Source organism: Rhinopithecus roxellana, chromosome 3 (genome assembly GCF_007565055.1).
Source record: "Rhinopithecus roxellana isolate Shanxi Qingling chromosome 3, ASM756505v1, whole genome shotgun sequence".
Lineage (NCBI taxonomy): Eukaryota > Metazoa > Chordata > Mammalia > Primates > Cercopithecidae > Rhinopithecus > Rhinopithecus roxellana.
In genome coordinates this window covers 101,279,954-101,298,904 of record NC_044551.1, presented here as the reverse complement: position 1 = coordinate 101,298,904, position 18,951 = coordinate 101,279,954, and the positions used below count along the sequence as shown (strand labels likewise).

At 43.3% G+C, this 18,951-nt stretch overlaps 1 protein-coding gene across 3 annotated transcripts in view; it reads right to left on the bottom strand.

Annotated features, from left to right (window-relative positions):
* ZNF608 (zinc finger protein 608) overlaps window positions 1–18,951 on the bottom strand; it is a 117,306-nt gene that overhangs the window by 7,584 nt on the left and 90,771 nt on the right. For all 3 annotated transcript variants that reach the window (XM_010370958.2, XM_010370957.2, XM_030927875.1), the window contains 3 exons: window positions 5,512–5,599; window positions 2,584–5,038; window positions 87–504 (listed from right to left, as the gene is read on the bottom strand). In XM_010370958.2, coding sequence (XP_010369260.2) covers window positions 87–504; window positions 2,584–5,038; window positions 5,512–5,599 — 2,961 coding nt within the window. The remainder of the gene's footprint in view (window positions 1–86; window positions 505–2,583; window positions 5,039–5,511; window positions 5,600–18,951) is intronic.

The following is an 18,951-nucleotide window of genomic DNA, read 5'->3' as shown; positions in this document are numbered from 1 at the left end:
AGCTTCTAATTTATCTTGAGTTTTTAACAGCTAATATTTGAACATCGCCTCTTCCTTCCAATATAGTCAGAACCGACAACACGTACCAGGATAACTGTGCATTAGGACGGGAGAAACAGCCCGGTATGCAGGATGGCTGGGGTCGTACATCTGTGGGTAAGGATAAGCATGCAAGTACTGTATGTATGACTGATGCTGACTCATGGGTGAGGAGACAGCCACTCTTGTTCCCCGAGAGTCCTTCCAGTTCACAGGAGTCTTTCGATCATCATTTTTCAGCTTGCTCTCCTCCATTGATTGAGAATCAGGACGCTTGGCCTCTTTGGGCTCCTCTTTAATGCTCGTTAGTGATACAGGAAGGCTGGGCACACCACTCTCTTTATTAGGAGTTTTCCTTGGACTATCCTCTTTTAATTTCTTCTCTCTATCAAGTTCTTCTGACTTTTGCTGATCCAGATATTTGGGCTGGTATACATAATGATGCCATGTTCTTGAATCTGGATCCTGATTTTTTTTTTTTTTAAAGAAAAAAACCCAACAGATTTGTTTTAAAATTTCAATTTTAAAGAAAGCTTGTTAATAATCATGACAGCACTAGTACTCTTAATGTTAACACTAAGTTGACATTGATTTCTGTGCTAGACACTGTGCTAATTGTTTTACCTCCTTCTCTTACAAAGTAATAATGTCCCAGATAGGCGTTATTATTGATCCCTTGTACAGAAGACAAAACCAAGTGTTTAAAGTTCAAAGCAACGTCAAGGTCATGCTGCTGCCCAGTCGTGGAGCTGGGCTTCCAACTCGGGTCTGCTGAAATTCAGAGCTGGGCCCTTAATGTCATTCCTCAACACTAAATAACATCCTCAGACATATTTAATTCTACCTTCATTTGCCTTTTAATATCTCGCACAGGTAAAAAAGAATGTTAAAAACTCCAACTCAAGCTAATAATAGTAAATTTAAGTAATTGCTATAGCTATTAACATCACTTAGGAGGAAAAACTCTTGGTTTCCGAATACATTTTCCTCATCCACTGCAGCTGAGGCTTAATATATTGGCTCACTTCTCATTACGTGCTAACATCTTAATCAAAACAAAATTTCAAATTAATAGCACACATTATGGCTTCTGTATTGGAAAACAAAGCCATCTATAAAACCCCCAAAATTATAACATTCTTCTGCAGCCCTGTGAAGTGACAGCCTGATTTTTGCCTCTGGAAGTGGGGAAACTGAGAATCCTAAATGGCCTTTGTGATCCCCATTCCATTCATGACAGAAACCCACTGGGGATTCAGGTTCTCAGAGAACATGCAAAGTTGTGCCTAAGTAAATGTGTGTGTGGGTGGCGGTGGTGGGGGCTGGTGGTTCTTGCTCTAATGCACCAGGGATTATCTAAGCATGGGGGTGAGGGTGGGAGTGGGGGTTTGCAGTGCTGGGAAATACCAGAATTCATGTTCACGGGGTTGCAGTGGGTCAGGATATCTGAACCATGACAGAAGGTGCCAGTACATTTGTGGTTTCATGGTGACCAATTTTCAGGTGTTCTCAAGCTGACTGACCCCTGGGGCTCTGGGACAGCTGTTGAGGCCCGCCACCCAAACCTCCTCACCCTCCTCACAAACATTCAGCACTGAGCTCTTAGTTTTGGGGTACTTAACATAGAGAGTAAGGCTGAAATCTAGGTATCTCTGACCACAAGTAAAAGAAATTTGGGCCCCAAATTCTATTAAAAAGATTAATGGGAAATGTGAATTCAGGGACCCAGTTTTTATTATCTTCCAAAAAGATGCTAGTAGAAATTTGAAAATGGAAAATAAATATTTTAGAGATGAGTCTCAGGATCTCAGAGTTAGAAAGGAATTCAGCAGTCCCCTTGTGGAATGCCCTCGCCTTGGACTAAGAAATTAGGGGATCTTGGCCAGGCACGGTGGCTCACGCCTGTAATCCCAGCACTTTGGGAGGCCAGCGTGGGCAGATCACGAGGTCAGGAGATCGAGACCATCCTGGCTAACATGGTGAAATCCCATCTGTACTAAAAAAATACAAAAAATTAGCCGGGGGTGGTGGTACACGCTTGTAGTTCCAGCTACTCAGGAGGCTGAGGCAGAAGAATTGCTTGAACCCGGGAGGCGGAGGTTGCAGTGAGCCAAGATCACGCCACTGCACTCCAGCTTGGGCGACAGAGCGAGATTCTGTCTCAAAAAAAAAAAAAAAAAAAAGAAGAAGAAGAAAAAGAAAAAAAAAAAAAAAGAAGAAAAAGAAAAAAGAAAAAAAAAGAAAGGAAGAAATTAAGGGACCTCATTAGAGTCACAGAGCAAGTCAGTGGCATGAAACACAAATCTGCAAAGCACATGTTCACAGTTCCTTTTACTATACAACATGACAAGAAAATAGTGATAATGCACATTTTAGAGCTACATAGTAACTCCTGAGAATCTTAAAATATTTTTCAAGAGCAGAGGAAAAAACTAATGTGGGTTTCTTTCCTGTGTCAGAAGTCTAACCAGATCAAGCCCAGACATGTATAATACAAGTCTCAGACTGCTCTGTCCCTGTTGGGGCCACGCTCCACAATCTTACTTGTTTAAATCTCGAGGTTGGGTCTACACCTGTCTGCTTCATAGAGTCCATGACAGACTTCATTTCTACAGCCTCCTTAATAAGCTGGTGGTTTTCCATCTGCTTAGCTTTGAAGCTGTCGGCCTGAAGCTGCTGCTGGTGACTGGAGAGAAGCTGTGATTTACCTGTCTCCTCAGTTTTATTAGGCACTGATGGCCCTAGTTTAGAATGGTTTTTGTTAGGCTCCGGAGTAGAGGGAGCTTTTGAGATTGTGGCCGATGGCATGTTTTTCTGTTTAGTTTCCTCCTTGCCCAGCTCTTTCAAGGGGAGCTCGCTTTTCCTTTCACAGTCTCCTCTCCCAGTCTGGGCCATTTTCTGCTCTGCCAGCCTCTGGTCCTCATAGTACTTCTCATATTGCTGTCTATAGGCAGGGCTGGTGGCCATCAGAGATTTCTGGTCCATATAGAGTCCATAGGCATACTGGCCATAATAAAGTGACTGAGCCAGGGCAGGATGTCTTTGTGTGATCACCGATTGGTGCTGAGGCTGTAAGGATGCAGAATTGTGGTCCACTTTCTTAGAATCTAACTGCTCTGCCTTGTCTTTCTTTTCAGCATCTTCCTCAGACTCCTTCTTGATCTTCATCCCCTGCGTGCTCCCACTATTTCCAGCTGCAGGGGCGCCGACCTGCCCAGGGTGCATGTAACTGGGAGAATAATAAGGATCATAGCCATGGTAATAGGGAGAATGGGATTCTTTCAGTTGAGATGATTGTGCTGTAGTTGAAGAATGCCCTTTTACCACACTGTCCTTACTAGAAACAACATCTGATGGGGAACTGGCCTTTGATCTCATGCCCTCCGACCTGCTGTCGGAACCACCATCGTCAGCAGCATCGGATATGTCTGAATAGGCCGGGCTGCTTGTCTTTGCAGCTGAACTCTCTGCCCCATTCTGGGTCAACACATGCAGAGGTGCGATTGGTGCCTGCCCGTTCACCAAAGTGCTGCATTCCATCCTCGAGGCGCTCCCTATGGAAGGGCTGGGAGCGTTGTCTGTGAAAGTGTAAACCTTATCGGCCTCAGCTTTGATACTGGCCATGCGGCTCTCCTGAGACTCGGACAGTCCATTTGCCAGTCCTTCATTCTTGTTGAGATGATCCTTTAAAAAATGCCCAGGTAAATCTTTGCTGGCCCCCTTGGAGTCCTCTAGTTTCCCCAGCTTGGCATCCATTTTTGGGCTTCCCGTCTCTTTCCCTTCTTTGTCCTTTAGCTTTCGCTTCTCCTTTTTCTTTTTGTCTTTGAGTGACACCAGAGCTGGGTTCACGGTGATGGGCTCTCCCATAATCGTGGGCTTTGGTTGAATGGGTTTTAACGGAGGACTCTTTGGTGTAGCCTGAACAACAGTTGTTGTGAGGGAGGGCAGTCCGGGTATTGTCCCAGTGGTGGTGGTTGTAAAGGTTGCAGTGGGTATAGCGATTAGCTGTGGCGGAGTGGGGGCTGGGGCAGGGGCAATGGGCCGGGCACTTTTCAGTTTAGAGAGGTTTTTGTCCATTTTGCAGTTGTTAGCTTTTTTGCCCTTTTCTTTATCTCCTAAACTTTTCTTGTCAATTAATCCTTCTGCTTCCAGCTTAGGCATCTCAGCAGCCAAACTGCCGTCTGCTGCTGAGCAACTGTCTAACGCAGCCGTCATGTTGGAGATTACTGGAAGGTTGTTGAGTTCATTGTTAAGGCCCTTCTTTTTGCCAGAATTCTTCCCAGCTTTAGCACCAATAATGGAACCTGGGCCATTGCTCATCAGCTCTCTCTTTCCCTTTGGGGTCCCAGGTGGGTTTCCAGCACCAGGGGATGCCGGTGCCTTCACCTGGTCATAAGCAGATACACTTGTGCTTGGCTCACTGCATTCAAGTGCCACATTACTCAATGCTTCCTCGCAGTCCGAGATCTTGTCCTCACTGTCAGGCTCGAACTCCAGCTTGTTTTCTGGGTCTAAGTGTGCATGAGCCTGGTGGTACCTCAGGCCATTAATGTGCTTGTACTTTTTGTTGCAGTTCGGGTGGGGACAGTCGATTAACACTGGAGAAGAGCAGCCTTGGTCCAAAAAAGTAGTCTCTGGTTTCCCTTGAGGGGTAGTGGGAGTGCTTCTGGAATTTGTGCGGACACGCTTCCCAGGCTTATTGTCCTCAGAGCTGGAGTTCAGGTCCAGCTCCATTGGAGGCTTGTTTTTCCTTTTGTTGGTGGAGGAAGGGCTGGCTTTGATGTCCTCAGCAGCACAATTTGGGGGTGTCCTTCGTCCGCTGGCATTGAGGCTGCCCCGCCTCCCTTTCCCATTGGCCCCCCCTCTGTTCTTGTTCTGCAGCCCTCTGGACTCCGTGAAGCTGGCCTCAGAGCCCGGGGCAGCAGCAGCAGACCTTGCCCTCTTCCCTCTGCCCCGGCCCCCTCTCATCTCCAGGTCACTTGTCGGTGACTCACAAAACCTATGGAAGCAAGCAACAGATGTGAAAATGAGCATCCCCAAAACAGCCAAGTGAAATCACAAAGTACACAATGCAGCAAAGAGGAGTCAACACTCCAGTAGCTTAAGGGCTGGGCCCAGTCAAGGAAAAGACTGACAATTTCCAACACCTGCAAAAGAACAGGCTACCAAGGGCTTATATTCTTCCTCAGAAAAACCAAAGAAAAACAGCTCAAGTAGCTAGCTTCCAATCCAGTTCAAATTCCCACTTTGAGAAAAAAATGAAAACAAAGACAGGAAAGAAGGGGTGGGGAGTAGAGATCTTCGGACAGAAATCTAGCATCTGCATTTTACTGCTTTCAGTCCTAAATTGCTCATTTCTCCTTTGTCTGGTTTCAATTACAGGCACACTTTTATATATTATGAATCTCTCTCTATAGTTTCCCTGCAAAGAGAGGATGGGGGAAGGAGAGAAATAAAAGGCCTTGTTCCTACCTGGGAGGGGCCCAGTCGTGCTTGGTGCAGTCCAATAGGGTTCCCACGTACGTTTTGTTCCTCCACGTGACATTGACCACTAGGACACCTGCAGGAGGTGGGGGATGAAAAAGGATCATAGTTACCACTGATTACTATTATTTCCAGTTCACTTATTCATTCATTCTTTCTTTTTTTTTTTTTTTGACAGCAAAGTTCTATTCTCATTTGCTTTCAAAAGCTGTGGTTTGCATTCTTCCTCTTTCTGGTTTCAGTGACCTCAAGTTAAAACCCACAGGAAATAATGTGTGTTGTGCATTCGTGCGCGTGCGCATGTGGTACAAAAGGGTGAGACTGTGTGTGAGAGTGTAATCAAGATACTGCTGACAGAAGGAAATGGTTTTTGCCATGTCCTGCTGTAAAACAGCAACACTCACCTCTTAATTTTTCTATTATTACACATAATTGCTTTCGTTTGGCAAGCAGCCAACATAAACTAGCGCCAGTTACCAGTGCTTAAACCAGAGGGTGACTGAAAGGAATCGGTTTTGTTTCCAATTCAACAATATAAAATGATGGTGATTTTTATTAAGAAAAAAATTATGCAGGTGCATAAAAATAGGCATAGAGAGGAGAGTAGGGACTTAAGAGTCCAGACAGCAGACAATCAACTATTATTTCACTTCCCTAATCCTCCCCTCTTTGACTTTGTGAGACAATAATCAGCCTGGGTACCATATCTGTTTCAGTGTTTGGTCTTGTTTCATATTAAGGACTCCTAAAATAGCCCTCTTAAGAAAATAAATGTGCACAATAGATTTACTCTTGGGGTTATCTTTGGAATCAACTTTGGTAAGCATTTGCCTCAGAGGATTAGAAAAGAAATCTCAAAACTAACACACTTGTTTCCTGCAAGCCATTCTGCTTTTTCCAACTGCTTTTCAGACAGACAATTTAATTTAGCACTGCATCTGTGAATTACTAAACTTAAGTGTGCTTAGTATACCAAATGTCACAGAGAAACAAAATATAATATCCTCTTTATTTCTGAGAGGACAAATGTCAAATTAAAAAAAAAATCACTTCTTTAAAGCATATTTTAATAGAACTTTGATTTTGAGACATACATAAACTATCAGGGTAAAGACATAAAATATTTAATTGAGCCTTTGTTTTCTTTCTGCATCTACCCCTAGTCTTTCTTGGAAGCACCAGAAGACATTAGTCAAAGTCTATTTCTAGCTAGTTTGCTCACTTGCATGACCATTGCCATTGTGAATTTTACAGAAAACCTTTACTGGGTTCCTTTATGGTAAGGGAAACCTCACAAGGTAAGACTCATTTCCTTGGGAGCCTTTTAACAGCGGGTAACATATTTGAATGGTTGGGACGCAGCCCCCCACGGCGCGCTGGAGAACGATTTCTTTCCAAAGTCTCAAAAGGAGATTTTAAAATTGTTTCCCATATGGTCTATGTTGCTATTACTTAGGCAACAGCTGAATTATTTACTCAGTGTTAATTCAGTCTATTGTAGCAATAGGCTAGCAGGGGAAAGGCTAGGATGGAGCAAAGCAAGTACTTCCTCAAATCATAGCTGATTCCAATGTAATTCCCTCAGGACATTTTTTTTTTAAAACCATTGAGTATAAAATTTCATATTGCGATGAGAATCCATGGCAATTAGGCATTTGGTCAAAATTTGCACAAGACAGAACAATCGGAGGAAAGGATTCTTTATGAGCACATCCCTTCAGGAAAGGGGAGGGAGTGGGAGAGGAGGCGAAGGGGAAGACTGAACTGGTTTTCTCATCATCTGCTCTCTGGGGCACTGTGTGTGGTGTCAAAGACTTTTGCAGCTGCTTAAAATTCTTTAGCATGTCAGCTATATTTACAGTGCAAGAATATATCTGTATTGCCAGAAGGTTACTGCATTTTAGCTTTAGATCCAATAGGCTGAATCACTGCGTTCCAGAGTCCCTGATGTAGCACAAATGTATAATTAAAATTGCTTGAAAGGAAACATGAAAGAAACAACAAACCCTCCATTCTTGCAGTAATAAAATTAAAAACAGGAAAAGTCTGCACAGACACTTAACATTTGTCTGCAGTGAAAGGCTTTTGTTATTGCTTTTCCCCTAAGGGTTTCGCGTTTCCAGCGAACGCCGGCCGCGGATTGGCCGGCGCCCGCTGCGAGCACTCGCGTCCGATTGGCTGGGACGAGGCGGCCGCCCGCAGCACAGAGGCGGCGGTCGGGGAGAGGCGAGCGTGGTGGAGGCAAAGGGACGCAGCCCCCACCGCGCGCAGGCCGTGCCGGGCTAGAGGGCCGCCCGCATTGCTCGGCTCCCTCGGTGCACGCGGGACACAGGCTCATTCGCATTAACGAGCGCGGCCGTGCCGTGAAAGCTTCGGTCTGTGTGACGGTGCTGCGCTCCCCCCAGCACGCGGCTCCACACAGCACGCCGGCCCACGCAGAACCCTCAGAACGGAATTCACCTTCTCAAAACAAGCTCAAGGGAAAGCTGGAGCCGGAAAAAGGGAAGGGACCCAGGGCAGGCAATTAATCACTGGTTATCTGGGGCCACAGGTCGAAGCTGTCACAAAGGCTAATCTGCAGTTGCAACTTCCTCACTGTAAAATTATTCACATCTCCTGCTGCTCTTTCTGGAAGCCACACAAGCAGACCTCTTATTGAGGTATAAGTGATGCCGTTGTTATTTGCACTTGGAAGGAATAAAGTCCTGGAAAGAAAAGTCCATTTTCAACTTCAAAGGACCTAAATAAGTCACTCTTATTTTTCCAGAAGCACTCCGTATTTAAAATGCTAAAATTTGTTTTAATGCCTTACACCCAAGGAGAATTTGAACAGTCTCCATCAAGCAGTGCTAATTAAATATGTGTGCTTGTGTTTATCTTTCTTTATACGTACGAGCCGCTTCACAATGCCACAGAGTATTTAAATCTGCCTACAATTCATATCCGAATATATACAGGCACATGTTTACACAGCCAAATCTGCCACTCTATACTGGAATGAAGGCTTAAGGAATGTTTCTCATATAAACCACACAGTGTACTGTGTCTTTGTAAGAAGGTCTATGTTTAGACAACACCCCATTGTGAAGGACCAAGTATAAAGGTGGTGTTTAAGTTCTAAAACATGTAAATGATTTATCATTTTGCTGAAATCTCAAAATCTTGAACATTTTGTAACCCACAGTCATATAAAACAGACTACACTTACTGAAGGCATAACCCCCTGTGATGAGAATCAGTTCTTTAAAAGTGCAAATTTGAATTTATAAATCTGGGCATAAAGTTCTATTTCTCACGTATAAATTGGAAATAAGTGTACATTTACTCCAGAAAGATTCGTTTCTTTTCATGCACACTTACTCAAACATCTAGCCTGTGAGCTAGGTGTTGGGGATGCTCTATAAAAGTACTTTTCATCTTTATATTCAAGTATTCTACCAGGTCTGTCATTCTCCCCTTTCCACCCATGGACTGGGCCTGGTCTATGTCAGAGAGCTAATGCCCTGTAACATGTTATACTTGAAAAATATCTGAGGCTTATTACTAATAAAGAATACAGCTGAAGAAGAGTACAATGGATAGTTTGAGAGTGTGCTGACCACACACAGGTTTCTTCTTTGTATTATTAATACTTTGTCTGAGATGCTGCCCCGAAAGGCCTATTACCTACAGAACATTTAATAAGAACAAGGTCTTTATTATAAAACCTGAGCCTCTTACTTCCTCAAGCCAAAAAAGCCTGAGACCTCATAAGGATTTCAGTCAGTGTTCGGTTATGTCCCTTTGTAAAGGGTTTCCAAGAAGACGTCAAGCTCAACACTTACTGTGTGTGTCTACAGGGTACACAATAGGTGCCTATTTGGTGCTATGGAATCAACCATGTTTTACTTGGAACTCCATCCAAACTCTGCACTTCAAGAGTCTGTGCACGAAAAGAACGGGACAAAGGCATACACCGTGATGCACAAGTGGAAGTATAGTTCTGTCTACTACCTGCATTTTTACAGTAGGCCTCTTATGCTATCATATCAGGCTAGACCCTGGATTTCATGTTCATGGTGCCCCCACCTAGACCAGTGATCCTAACCCTGCTCCCATCTGACTGGACCAGTGATGGGCACCTGGAGCAAAGGCAGCCAGCTCAACAGGGGCTTATGTTGGGAATCTGAATGAGAAATATGGAAGTTCCAGATAATTGGCAATAGGAATAGAAGCCTAAAGCTTGCAAGGTACTAAGAGGTGTAGAGAACCATGATGGGCCAAAGTTCCAAGGGTGCAATAGCTATGAGACCAGGAAGCCAATTGCACTGTTGGTGCAACACCCTCAGGACTTTGTGTGTGTGTGTGTGTGTGTGTGTGTGTGTGTGTGTGTGTCCCTTTTCCCTCCAGCTTCATCACTGATAGAAGATTTCACCAGCACCCACCCAGCCTAGTTATTTTCCAGCCCTCTTGTTAAAAAGTTGTTCCTTGTGTTAAACTAAATTGGTCTTTGAATACCTTGGTCCTGGCTGTGCCTCCTGATACCCTGCAGATGCAGTCCACCCATCATCTACTCAACAGCCTTTCATCCAGGCAAGGAAAATGACCATGTTGGCATTCTCCTCACCTTCTGCTCACTCTCTCTCTCTCTTTTTTTTTTTTTTTTTTTCCTATTTTTTTTTTTTTTCTAATGAGATGGGCTCTCAGTATTTTGCCCAGGGTGGTCTTGAACTGCTGGCCTCAAGCGATCCTCCCCCCTCAGCCCCCCAAAATGCTGGGATTACAGTGTGACCCACCACATCCAGCCTCTATCTCTCTTTTACTCTCCAGCCTAAACAAGTTTCTTCAACCATTCTTCATGTCACACTTTTAATTCCCCTGAAAGAAACCTTGAAGACGCCTTAGTCCAAATCCCTAGGGAAAGTTAAAGTTTCTAATGAATGAGAAATAAATGGAGACAAATGCAAAGGTTCTCACTTCTGTGAATCCTTGCCCTAGACACACACATACCAGGCACACGGCCAAAAGATGGCCATTCTCTCCTGGATCCCCACAGCACTGCATACACAGTTCTTGCCCTGATGGAAACTTACAAGCCATGTTTCCCTCCCCTTTCTGAGCCCACAACTAGACTCCTTCTCATCCTCCCTACCAGTCTGATGCGGTCATGTGACTGAGTCCTATGGAAAGCAAGTGAGAGACCTGATCAATGTGGGCCACTTCCAGGCCTGGCCCATAAGAACCTCTCATCCCTTTCTGTCCGGCTGCAATGGAAATGGTTATTGTGATCTCGAAGCCCTCAGGATGAAGGTGGCAGAGTCTCCTTCATCTGGGATCCTGAATGACAAGGAGAACCTCCCAGGTCTGAACTTGAGGCTATTTGTCCTACTGTAATACATGGCCCCCATAATATTTTACTCTGCTCGTATACACAGTATGCCTATCTCTTCCAACTAGATGACACTCCTTGAAAATAGGAGCAGTGTCTGCACCCACAAGCCCTGGCGGCACAGTGGTTACCTAATAGTGAGAATCATTAAACACCTAGGAACTAACTACACAGGGACTGACGAGAGAGTCTAGACTGAATCCTACTCAGTGACTTCCTTTTAATGCTAACTACCATACTTTTTCAATAAGCATAATCTCCCACTAGTTTTATGGATGACAGACATTCTCTGTGGAGAGGCTTTGCTCCCAAGATGTTATAAATGTGGTTTCTGAATTATTATTTCTGCTGTTTGTGAAGCTGTTTCCTCAAGAACGGGGCAAATGCCTGATTTCCCAGTGGATCGACATAATTCTGTTTGTATTGAGTTTAAAGACTGTTTCAGAGTCTTTAAAGTGCCTCATCCCCGGGACAGAAGTCTTTGCCAAGCATTGCAAATGCTGAGTTTGGAATCAGACAGAAGTTTTTTTGAACTCTCTCAGACTACCACATCTGGATGGATTTGATGTGCACCCAGGCAGAAAACAGAAACCTCATTCGAATAACACCAAATGGTAACCCATTCATGCCATATGCCTTTAAAAAAGAAAGTTTACACATTTCTTTCCTTTTGTATGTATTTTTTCTAGTGAAACATTAGGGACAAGATATCACAATATGCTGATTTCATGAGTACAGGATAAAATTCATATATTTCAGATATCATATTACCCTACAGTTTTACACAATGTAACTATTGTACAAGGTATGATTTATCACCATTTCTTTGTTCAGGACTCTCTGCCCCCATTATTTTGTTGTTGTCACTCTGTGGTATTCAATACTGGTACTTTTTAAAAGCTGAATCTTGTATAGTACAAGGTTCGTTGTTCCAGCCTCGGAGCTTATAACCTTCAGACAGATCCTTCTTCAAATGTAATTATTTGGGAAAATTTAAAATGTACAACTAAGGTTGCTCATAAAATACCTGCCAGCCAAAAATCATAGGGACTTTCCCATTACCTGTGCCAAGTATATATAGAGCACTAGGACAGGAAAAGTAAGTGTTGTCACATGATCATAAAATGCAGTATGTTTTTTTATTTTATTTTTTTATTTTCTTATTTTTTTATTTTTTTTTTTGAGGCGGAGTCTCACTCTGTCGCCCGGACTGGAGTGCAGTGGCCAGATCTCAGCTCACTGCAAGCTCCGCCTCCTGGGTTTACGCCATTCTCCTGCCTCAGCCTCCCGAGTAGCTGGGACTACAGGCGCCCGCCACCTCGCCCGGCTAGTTTTTTGTATTTTTTAGTAGAGACGGGGTTTCACCATGTTAGCCAGGATGGTCTCGATCTCCTGACCTCGTGATCCGCCCGTCTCGGCCTCCCAAAGTGCTGGGATTACAGGCTTGAGCCACCGCGCCCGGCCTTGTTTTTTTTAAAGAGCCCTACTGCTGGGCTGAATGTTTGAAGAGTCACTTTAACCACATCCTGTAATCAAACCATCTGGAACACAGTGCTGCGATTAGTCACCCTGAACATAGGGCTTTATCTGAACAAATAGTGTATGGCAATGGAGCTTGGGAGATAGGGCAGTACTAACAAAAGGAAGTGTAATGAAACACTTTATGCCCTAGTGTGCCGCCACCCCAGTCATAAACCCCAGAGACACACTGCTCTGGTGTTAATGTACTACTTTATGAAAGCACAGTGAGCTTAAAGATTAAAGGACTGAAGGACTAAAAATTGCTGGTTTGGATAGATCTTCTCTGTCAGCAGCTGGAATATGTTGGCATCACTCTATCTGCGTTAATTTTAACCTCTCAGTTGACAGTTGAGCATTCCTATTAGGAGTTGTTGTTATTTTCAGGGCATTAGGAACACGGTTTGTTTATGGGAGGGTAGTTATGATTCTTGATTTGCCAGAGGTTAATCTGAACACAGACTTTTTTTTGGTTCATCTAAACCCAATCCATGTATAACAACAACAAAAGATGAAACCTTAAGCAATATCAAAAAGCAATGGAAAACTGCTGTTCTACTCTGCATTTTAAAACATGATCGTCTTTCTTACTTGACTGTACTTATCTCTTTCAAACGTACATTTGATCATTGGTATACAATCTATGGAGATCCTTTTTTTAAAAAAACTGAAAGGATTTCCCCCTTAAATACACAGAATAAGCCCTAAACACACACACACACACACACACACACACAAACACAGCTAAAGAAACCTTGTTTCCCCATGGGCCTTATGGTTTAATACACAAAAGAACACAGAGCCACTTCCATCACTGTCACCTCCCCCGCAGCCTTTGTTCTGAGGCCTGATGAGCTGTATTGATTTGGGAAAATCATTGAGCTTCTTGGAAAACTAGACTCTCGCTTATTCACTGCCATCTATTTCTTTCCCATGAAGACAGGTGGTCAATATCCAGTTGACTGGTCAGCTAAAAGAAGCCCTAGCTGCTTTTTTCTTGCTTCCCTAGTAACATTATCCTTTCCCACTTCTAGAAGATACAATGGCCTGTTAAGGAGTCTTGTAAGAAAAGGGAGCAGAAATAAGACTTTAATAAGGCACCACTGGTAACACTAAAATGCTATCCCATACGTTCACATGGGAGGCTGCACCGCACATACAGATGGTGACAATATTTTCACTGACCAAGTTTAAGCATCAGTGAAAACTCAGAGGGCCCAAGATATAACATGAAACAAAATACTAAATCAAAACAGATCATTAGAGGCTGGGTGCAGTGGCTCACGCCTATAATCCCAGCACTTTGGGAGGCCAAGGAGGGCAGATCACGAGGTCAGGAGATCGAGACCATCCTGGATAACATGGTGAAACTCCGTCTCTACTAAAAAATACAAAAAAAAAAAAAAAAAAAAAAAATTAGCTGGGCTTGGTGGTGGGCACCTGTAGTCCCAGCTACTCGGGAGGCTAAGGCAGGAGAATGGCGTGAACCCGGAAGGCAGAGCTTGTAGTGGGCGGAGATCGCACCACTGCACTCCAGCCTGGGCGACAGAGCGAGACTCCGTCTCAAACAAACAAAAAAACAAAAAAAAGAGATCGTTAGAGATCAATTAATGTTTACTGTGGAAAGACATGCTTTACTTCTTGTAAATAATCAAAACATATGTTCTACCAAGCAAGTGTCCTAGTTATAAAATGTCACAGGTGTAATTATAGACATTTTAGGTAACAAAGAGCATCATAAAAAAAAAAATCACATGAAGATCTTTAGAAAGTAATTTTTAATCAGAAATTTGGATGAGTAACACAAATATTTGCTTTTAAGTTAGGCAAACATGCATATCCCAAAGCAACATTGCCCTTGATGACTTGAGGCCAGCTTTAAAATAAAATAAAACATATGTACGGCACCATTCATACACAATATGTACCCCTTATTGTGCAGGCTGCTCTTCTCCTAGTTTCTGCTAAGGTTCACAGAGTCCCTACTTTGGGGGCAGGCAGGACAAGTTTGAGGCGATAGTGTTGGGGAGGAGGGAAGAGGACAAGACTCCTGAGCGTGCTTCAACAAGGTCAGCAAGTCAGATATTTAACTGGGATGCATCAAAAGCCACCCCCTGTACCCCAAAAGGGATGGTCTTCATGCTGTGGTCCCTCAGGGCTCAGTCAACATACAGCCTGATGCAAGGGACAAAGAAGGACAGGAAGATGGAATCAAATAAAAAAATACAGTCTTCCGAGTCAGACATTTGGAGCAATTCAAATGCATACACTGAATACGTACACGTATAGAGTGTGTGTCTGTATACATTTGTACCAAGGGGTTTTATCTCTTATCTTGAAACTTCCTAGGAAGTAGCTGCCTCCTCTGAGGCTTAGTGCCACCAAACTAAGCAACAGCATCACTCTGATTTCTAATGCCAAGTTTGAAATTTAATTTTTCTCCTGCTCCTTGTCAGGCACCACTGGTTGGTCTGAAATCTGATTAGTTTGGATGATGATTTCTCACGTGGGGCAGGTTTCTCAAACCCCCTCCTTTTTTAAAGCCAAATTTCCTCATTAGAGTAGCAGAATTCTTTCTCCTCTTCCTTCTCCCTCTCTTCGTGGGAAGACAAAGGTTCAATGGCCACTGTAACAGAATTGACTCCCGTCCCCCAATCCAGTCTCACAAGCTTGTATCATTAGCTTGTGAAGACATATTTTTCTTCCTTTAAGTAAAAGTGTTAAAAAGTTTGGGAAAGGTGTTTTGTAATTATTCAAGTAGGCCTACTATGAGCCATAATAATGACACAGATCGTATGGTATTACCCCCTAATGGTCATTCCTTTCCTAAGAGTGTTATTTTAGGAGACAGCTATTACAAGTGGCCCTGGGCACATAGCACGGGGGCCAGGGTGTCCCAAAATGAGAGGGAAACAGCTTTCACTCACTACCGCTGTCAGACTCAGGATGTCACTGAAGATAAGCAACTGAAAGAATGCAGCCTTTCGAATAATTGGTCCCAGTCCTTTCCTGCACTTAATATTAATTACAGGATTTTTTTTTTTTTTAAGTTAACGACTCAAATACCCAAGCTCTCCACGATGCCATTATTTCAACTAGAAAAAACAGGTAAAAAGAACAGCAAAACCAGACAAAAATAAATCATCCTTCAGGCAAAAACTCCCCCTCCATGCCACTCACCAAAACACAGAGTACTCTGAGGACCAAAAGGGGGTAGAAGGGTGTAAAACGCTCTGAATTTGAAAAGTCATTAACAGCTATCTGCCACTTCCCTATTTTCTGTATCTGGCAGCATAGTCTGTTTCTTGCCCAATTTTTCCCCAGTGGCAGGAGCAGAAGAAGGAGGAGCAGGCAGGAAGGCAGAGTAATTACCAAGATGAATGAAACTGAAAGATGCAAAGGAAATAAAATGTAAGAATGAAAAATCTCATGCCTTGTGGGGAGGGATAGGCAAGGAAAAGGGAATAGGAGCTATCGTCTTCCGAACACCTCTCATCACCTAGTTTTCCTCACAAACCCACCACCTCTTGTAGATCAGTAGGTCATGGGTGATTTGCAGAATTCCAGGTTTAAATGCTATTGAATTGCTTGTCAAAATATGTGCAATACAACTGTAGATTATAGGACTGTGTCTTAAAGTAATTTCTTACCATCCCCAGTCCTTGAGCTATAAGGAGACAGTGGGAACCAATTGACAATTATGCTCCACATCAAAAAGCTGCTACTGATCCATGTGTCTCACTGGGATTGAAGAGCCAGGCTTCCTATAAATTATGATGCTTTATTTAAAGTCAGAGCGCTTATTTGCTTTTGTGCCAGCTCTGGGCCCTTTTCATCTCTAGCTATACCGGGCCCAGGAGAGCACACATTCCTACCGCTCTGCTGGCCACCAGCTGTGTCCTCTGTAAATCATAAAACCTCTGAACAAGCTATTCTTTACAAAGGCCAACAACATTTACTGGAGATGATCACTCTGCTATTATTCCACTCACTGAAATTTAAAATAGCAGTTTACAACAGCAGCCGAAAACAGAAGAACTGCCTCTCTTAACTCTGTGTGTGTGTGTCTGTGTGTGTGAATGGGAGGGATCGGCATGTATATGGCACACAAAGGGGTACATTTTGTGTGGCACCAAAAAGCCACCAACTTTGCAAATCTAGAAAAGAAACAAGGAATATGAATGTCAGAGAAACCAGACTCAGTTTCACCTTTGGAGACAGGGTGAATGAGGCTTATGTTGTTCTTCCTGGAGGTGGCCATGCCCTGCAGGCAGTGTGGGAAGTAGTTACCACACTCTGGTAGATAAGCCACAGCATGTGGCTCAGGTTCAGAATGCAGTAGGGAAAGCCGAAAGGATGAACTCTAATCAAGTTCAGTCTGCAGTCATTTCTGAGGAGTAGGAAGGAAGAAAAAATAAACAGTGGTCATCAAATGCAGCACCCTGAAAGCATGTCTCTGGAGACAAGAGGCAGACCCACCTGTTCACAGTCAGCTTTGTAGCTGCTTCATCTTGAGCTGACCTAAACCTACCTGAGCCTCAGTTCCCTCATCTACAAAATGGGAATAATATGAATATTAAATAAGATGTGATTGATGTAAAGTATTTAACATGAGCATAAAGAAGCCCACTCAGCATATGTACTATGGCGTCCTCATCTTTTCAACTCTCCTGTAATTCACCCAGGTCATAAGCTGAGGAAGGGAAGGAGATGCCAAAATGCTATGAATTCTACACTCAGAAATGTGGCAGCAAGCCCTCCCGCATTCCTTCCAGGTGAAGCAAACTCAGTTATGCGCATCTACACTAATTACCCCACGTTGCTGGTGACCAGGCTTACTATAAAGGTGGTCTATCTATCTTTTAGAATCTTAAGGGCTACCAATTCCAACCTGAGGGACTTCTTTTATTATTTCTATACCCACTACCAATTTCAACTGATGTAAAAGTTATCTTTCCTAACCCATCCATTGTTTAAAGCAAACATTTCCTCTGACTGCTCAATAGTAAAGTCAACTGAGAAATGCAGTTCTAAATCACTGAAGCCTCATCTCTGGACTATTTCAGGGTAAGGAAACCTCATTTCATGTTTTCAGGAACAGCTACAGCTAACTGAATGCCTGACATTTGTCTAAATTACAAAAGGCAAAATTAAAGCTCCCCAGTACCGTGACAACAGAAATGAGACTGCAGCAAGGCTCTGGGGATGCAGATGGACGGAGCAGGTTAAACATGAACTCATCTTTCCAGTTCCCACCTGGACCCACCAGTGTTCTTGACAGCACTCAGAGGCTGCCTTCCCACCCTCCCCCATTCCACATTCCAAAGTTCTTATCTTTCAAGTAAGAAAAAAAAAAAAAAACCCACAGAGTTACAAGTATTTCAATAACGTGCTTAGAGACCAGCTCTTTTCTGTAAACAAGCCTAATGAAGTGTGACTAATAGTGCTCTCCTCCAGCACAGGGAAGGTAAAAGGGCCTTTGTTAGCACTTACTGGAGCAAAGTCGTCATTTTGCTGGAGCAGAACAAAACTTAGCTGGTTATTGATTGACCAGCCTGCTTGGTGTCACTGCTTTACTATTTCTATATATTCTGTGTGTAAATACGTGTGTTTACACAGACACGGAGATTGTCTGTACACACACAGTCACACACAGCCAGCTAACCGTTCTCTGCAAGCAGGATGAAGGGTTCAAGGCATCTAACTGAAATCTAATTCCTCTCCGATATTTGTATCTCTTCCAGTCCTTGATATCACCTAACATTTCTCTCCATGTTGTCAGTACCATGAACCTTCAATTTCAGGGCCTGTAAACCGAGGCTCCCCATGGACACTTAATAGTTTCCGAAGCCACTCTGATTTAACCTGACCTGGTTATTACATTCTAGAGGTGATTTTGTTTTTTCATGAATTCAAAATCGCTGCTGTTTCCTTTCCCCATTTCACTGATCAATTCTGAAACTCCTGAAATTTGGCTGCAAATGTTAACTGCTAAATAAATATTTCATGATGACTTAAATTATCTTCTTCAATTAACGTTTGTCTTAAGTATTATTAATATACACAGCAGCGATGTTAGCAGGAAGATCTGAAGTTGGCTCTGACTTCTTTCTGGGATGGCTGAGAAGGAATTCAAGTCAAAACCTGCTTTCCTTGCGAATCTGAGCACAAATTTCCGTATAAATTATTGACTGCACTTTGGCCTCGTCTGAAACATTAGCCCCACAGGCTGATAAGTTCTGACCCCAGGTGGCACATCAGCCCTCTCAGAAGAGGCAGGAACATTAGTGCTTTGCACTGGGGACTAAGGCGTGTGAGCCAATCAATCACGCTCTCTGACAGCTTTTACTGCCTCTGTGCATTAGGCCCAAGTCAACCTCCAAGACTCCTATTGTTCACATTATTCTCTTATTCTCTGGTCTGATGAAGTTAGGGTTAAGTCCAAGGCTTTAGCGAGAGAAAGGCTATTGTTAGTAACTCAGTCTTTATTGACTCTGACCTGTAGGGCAGCCGACTTCAAGTCTTTTCCAGAAAGTAATGCA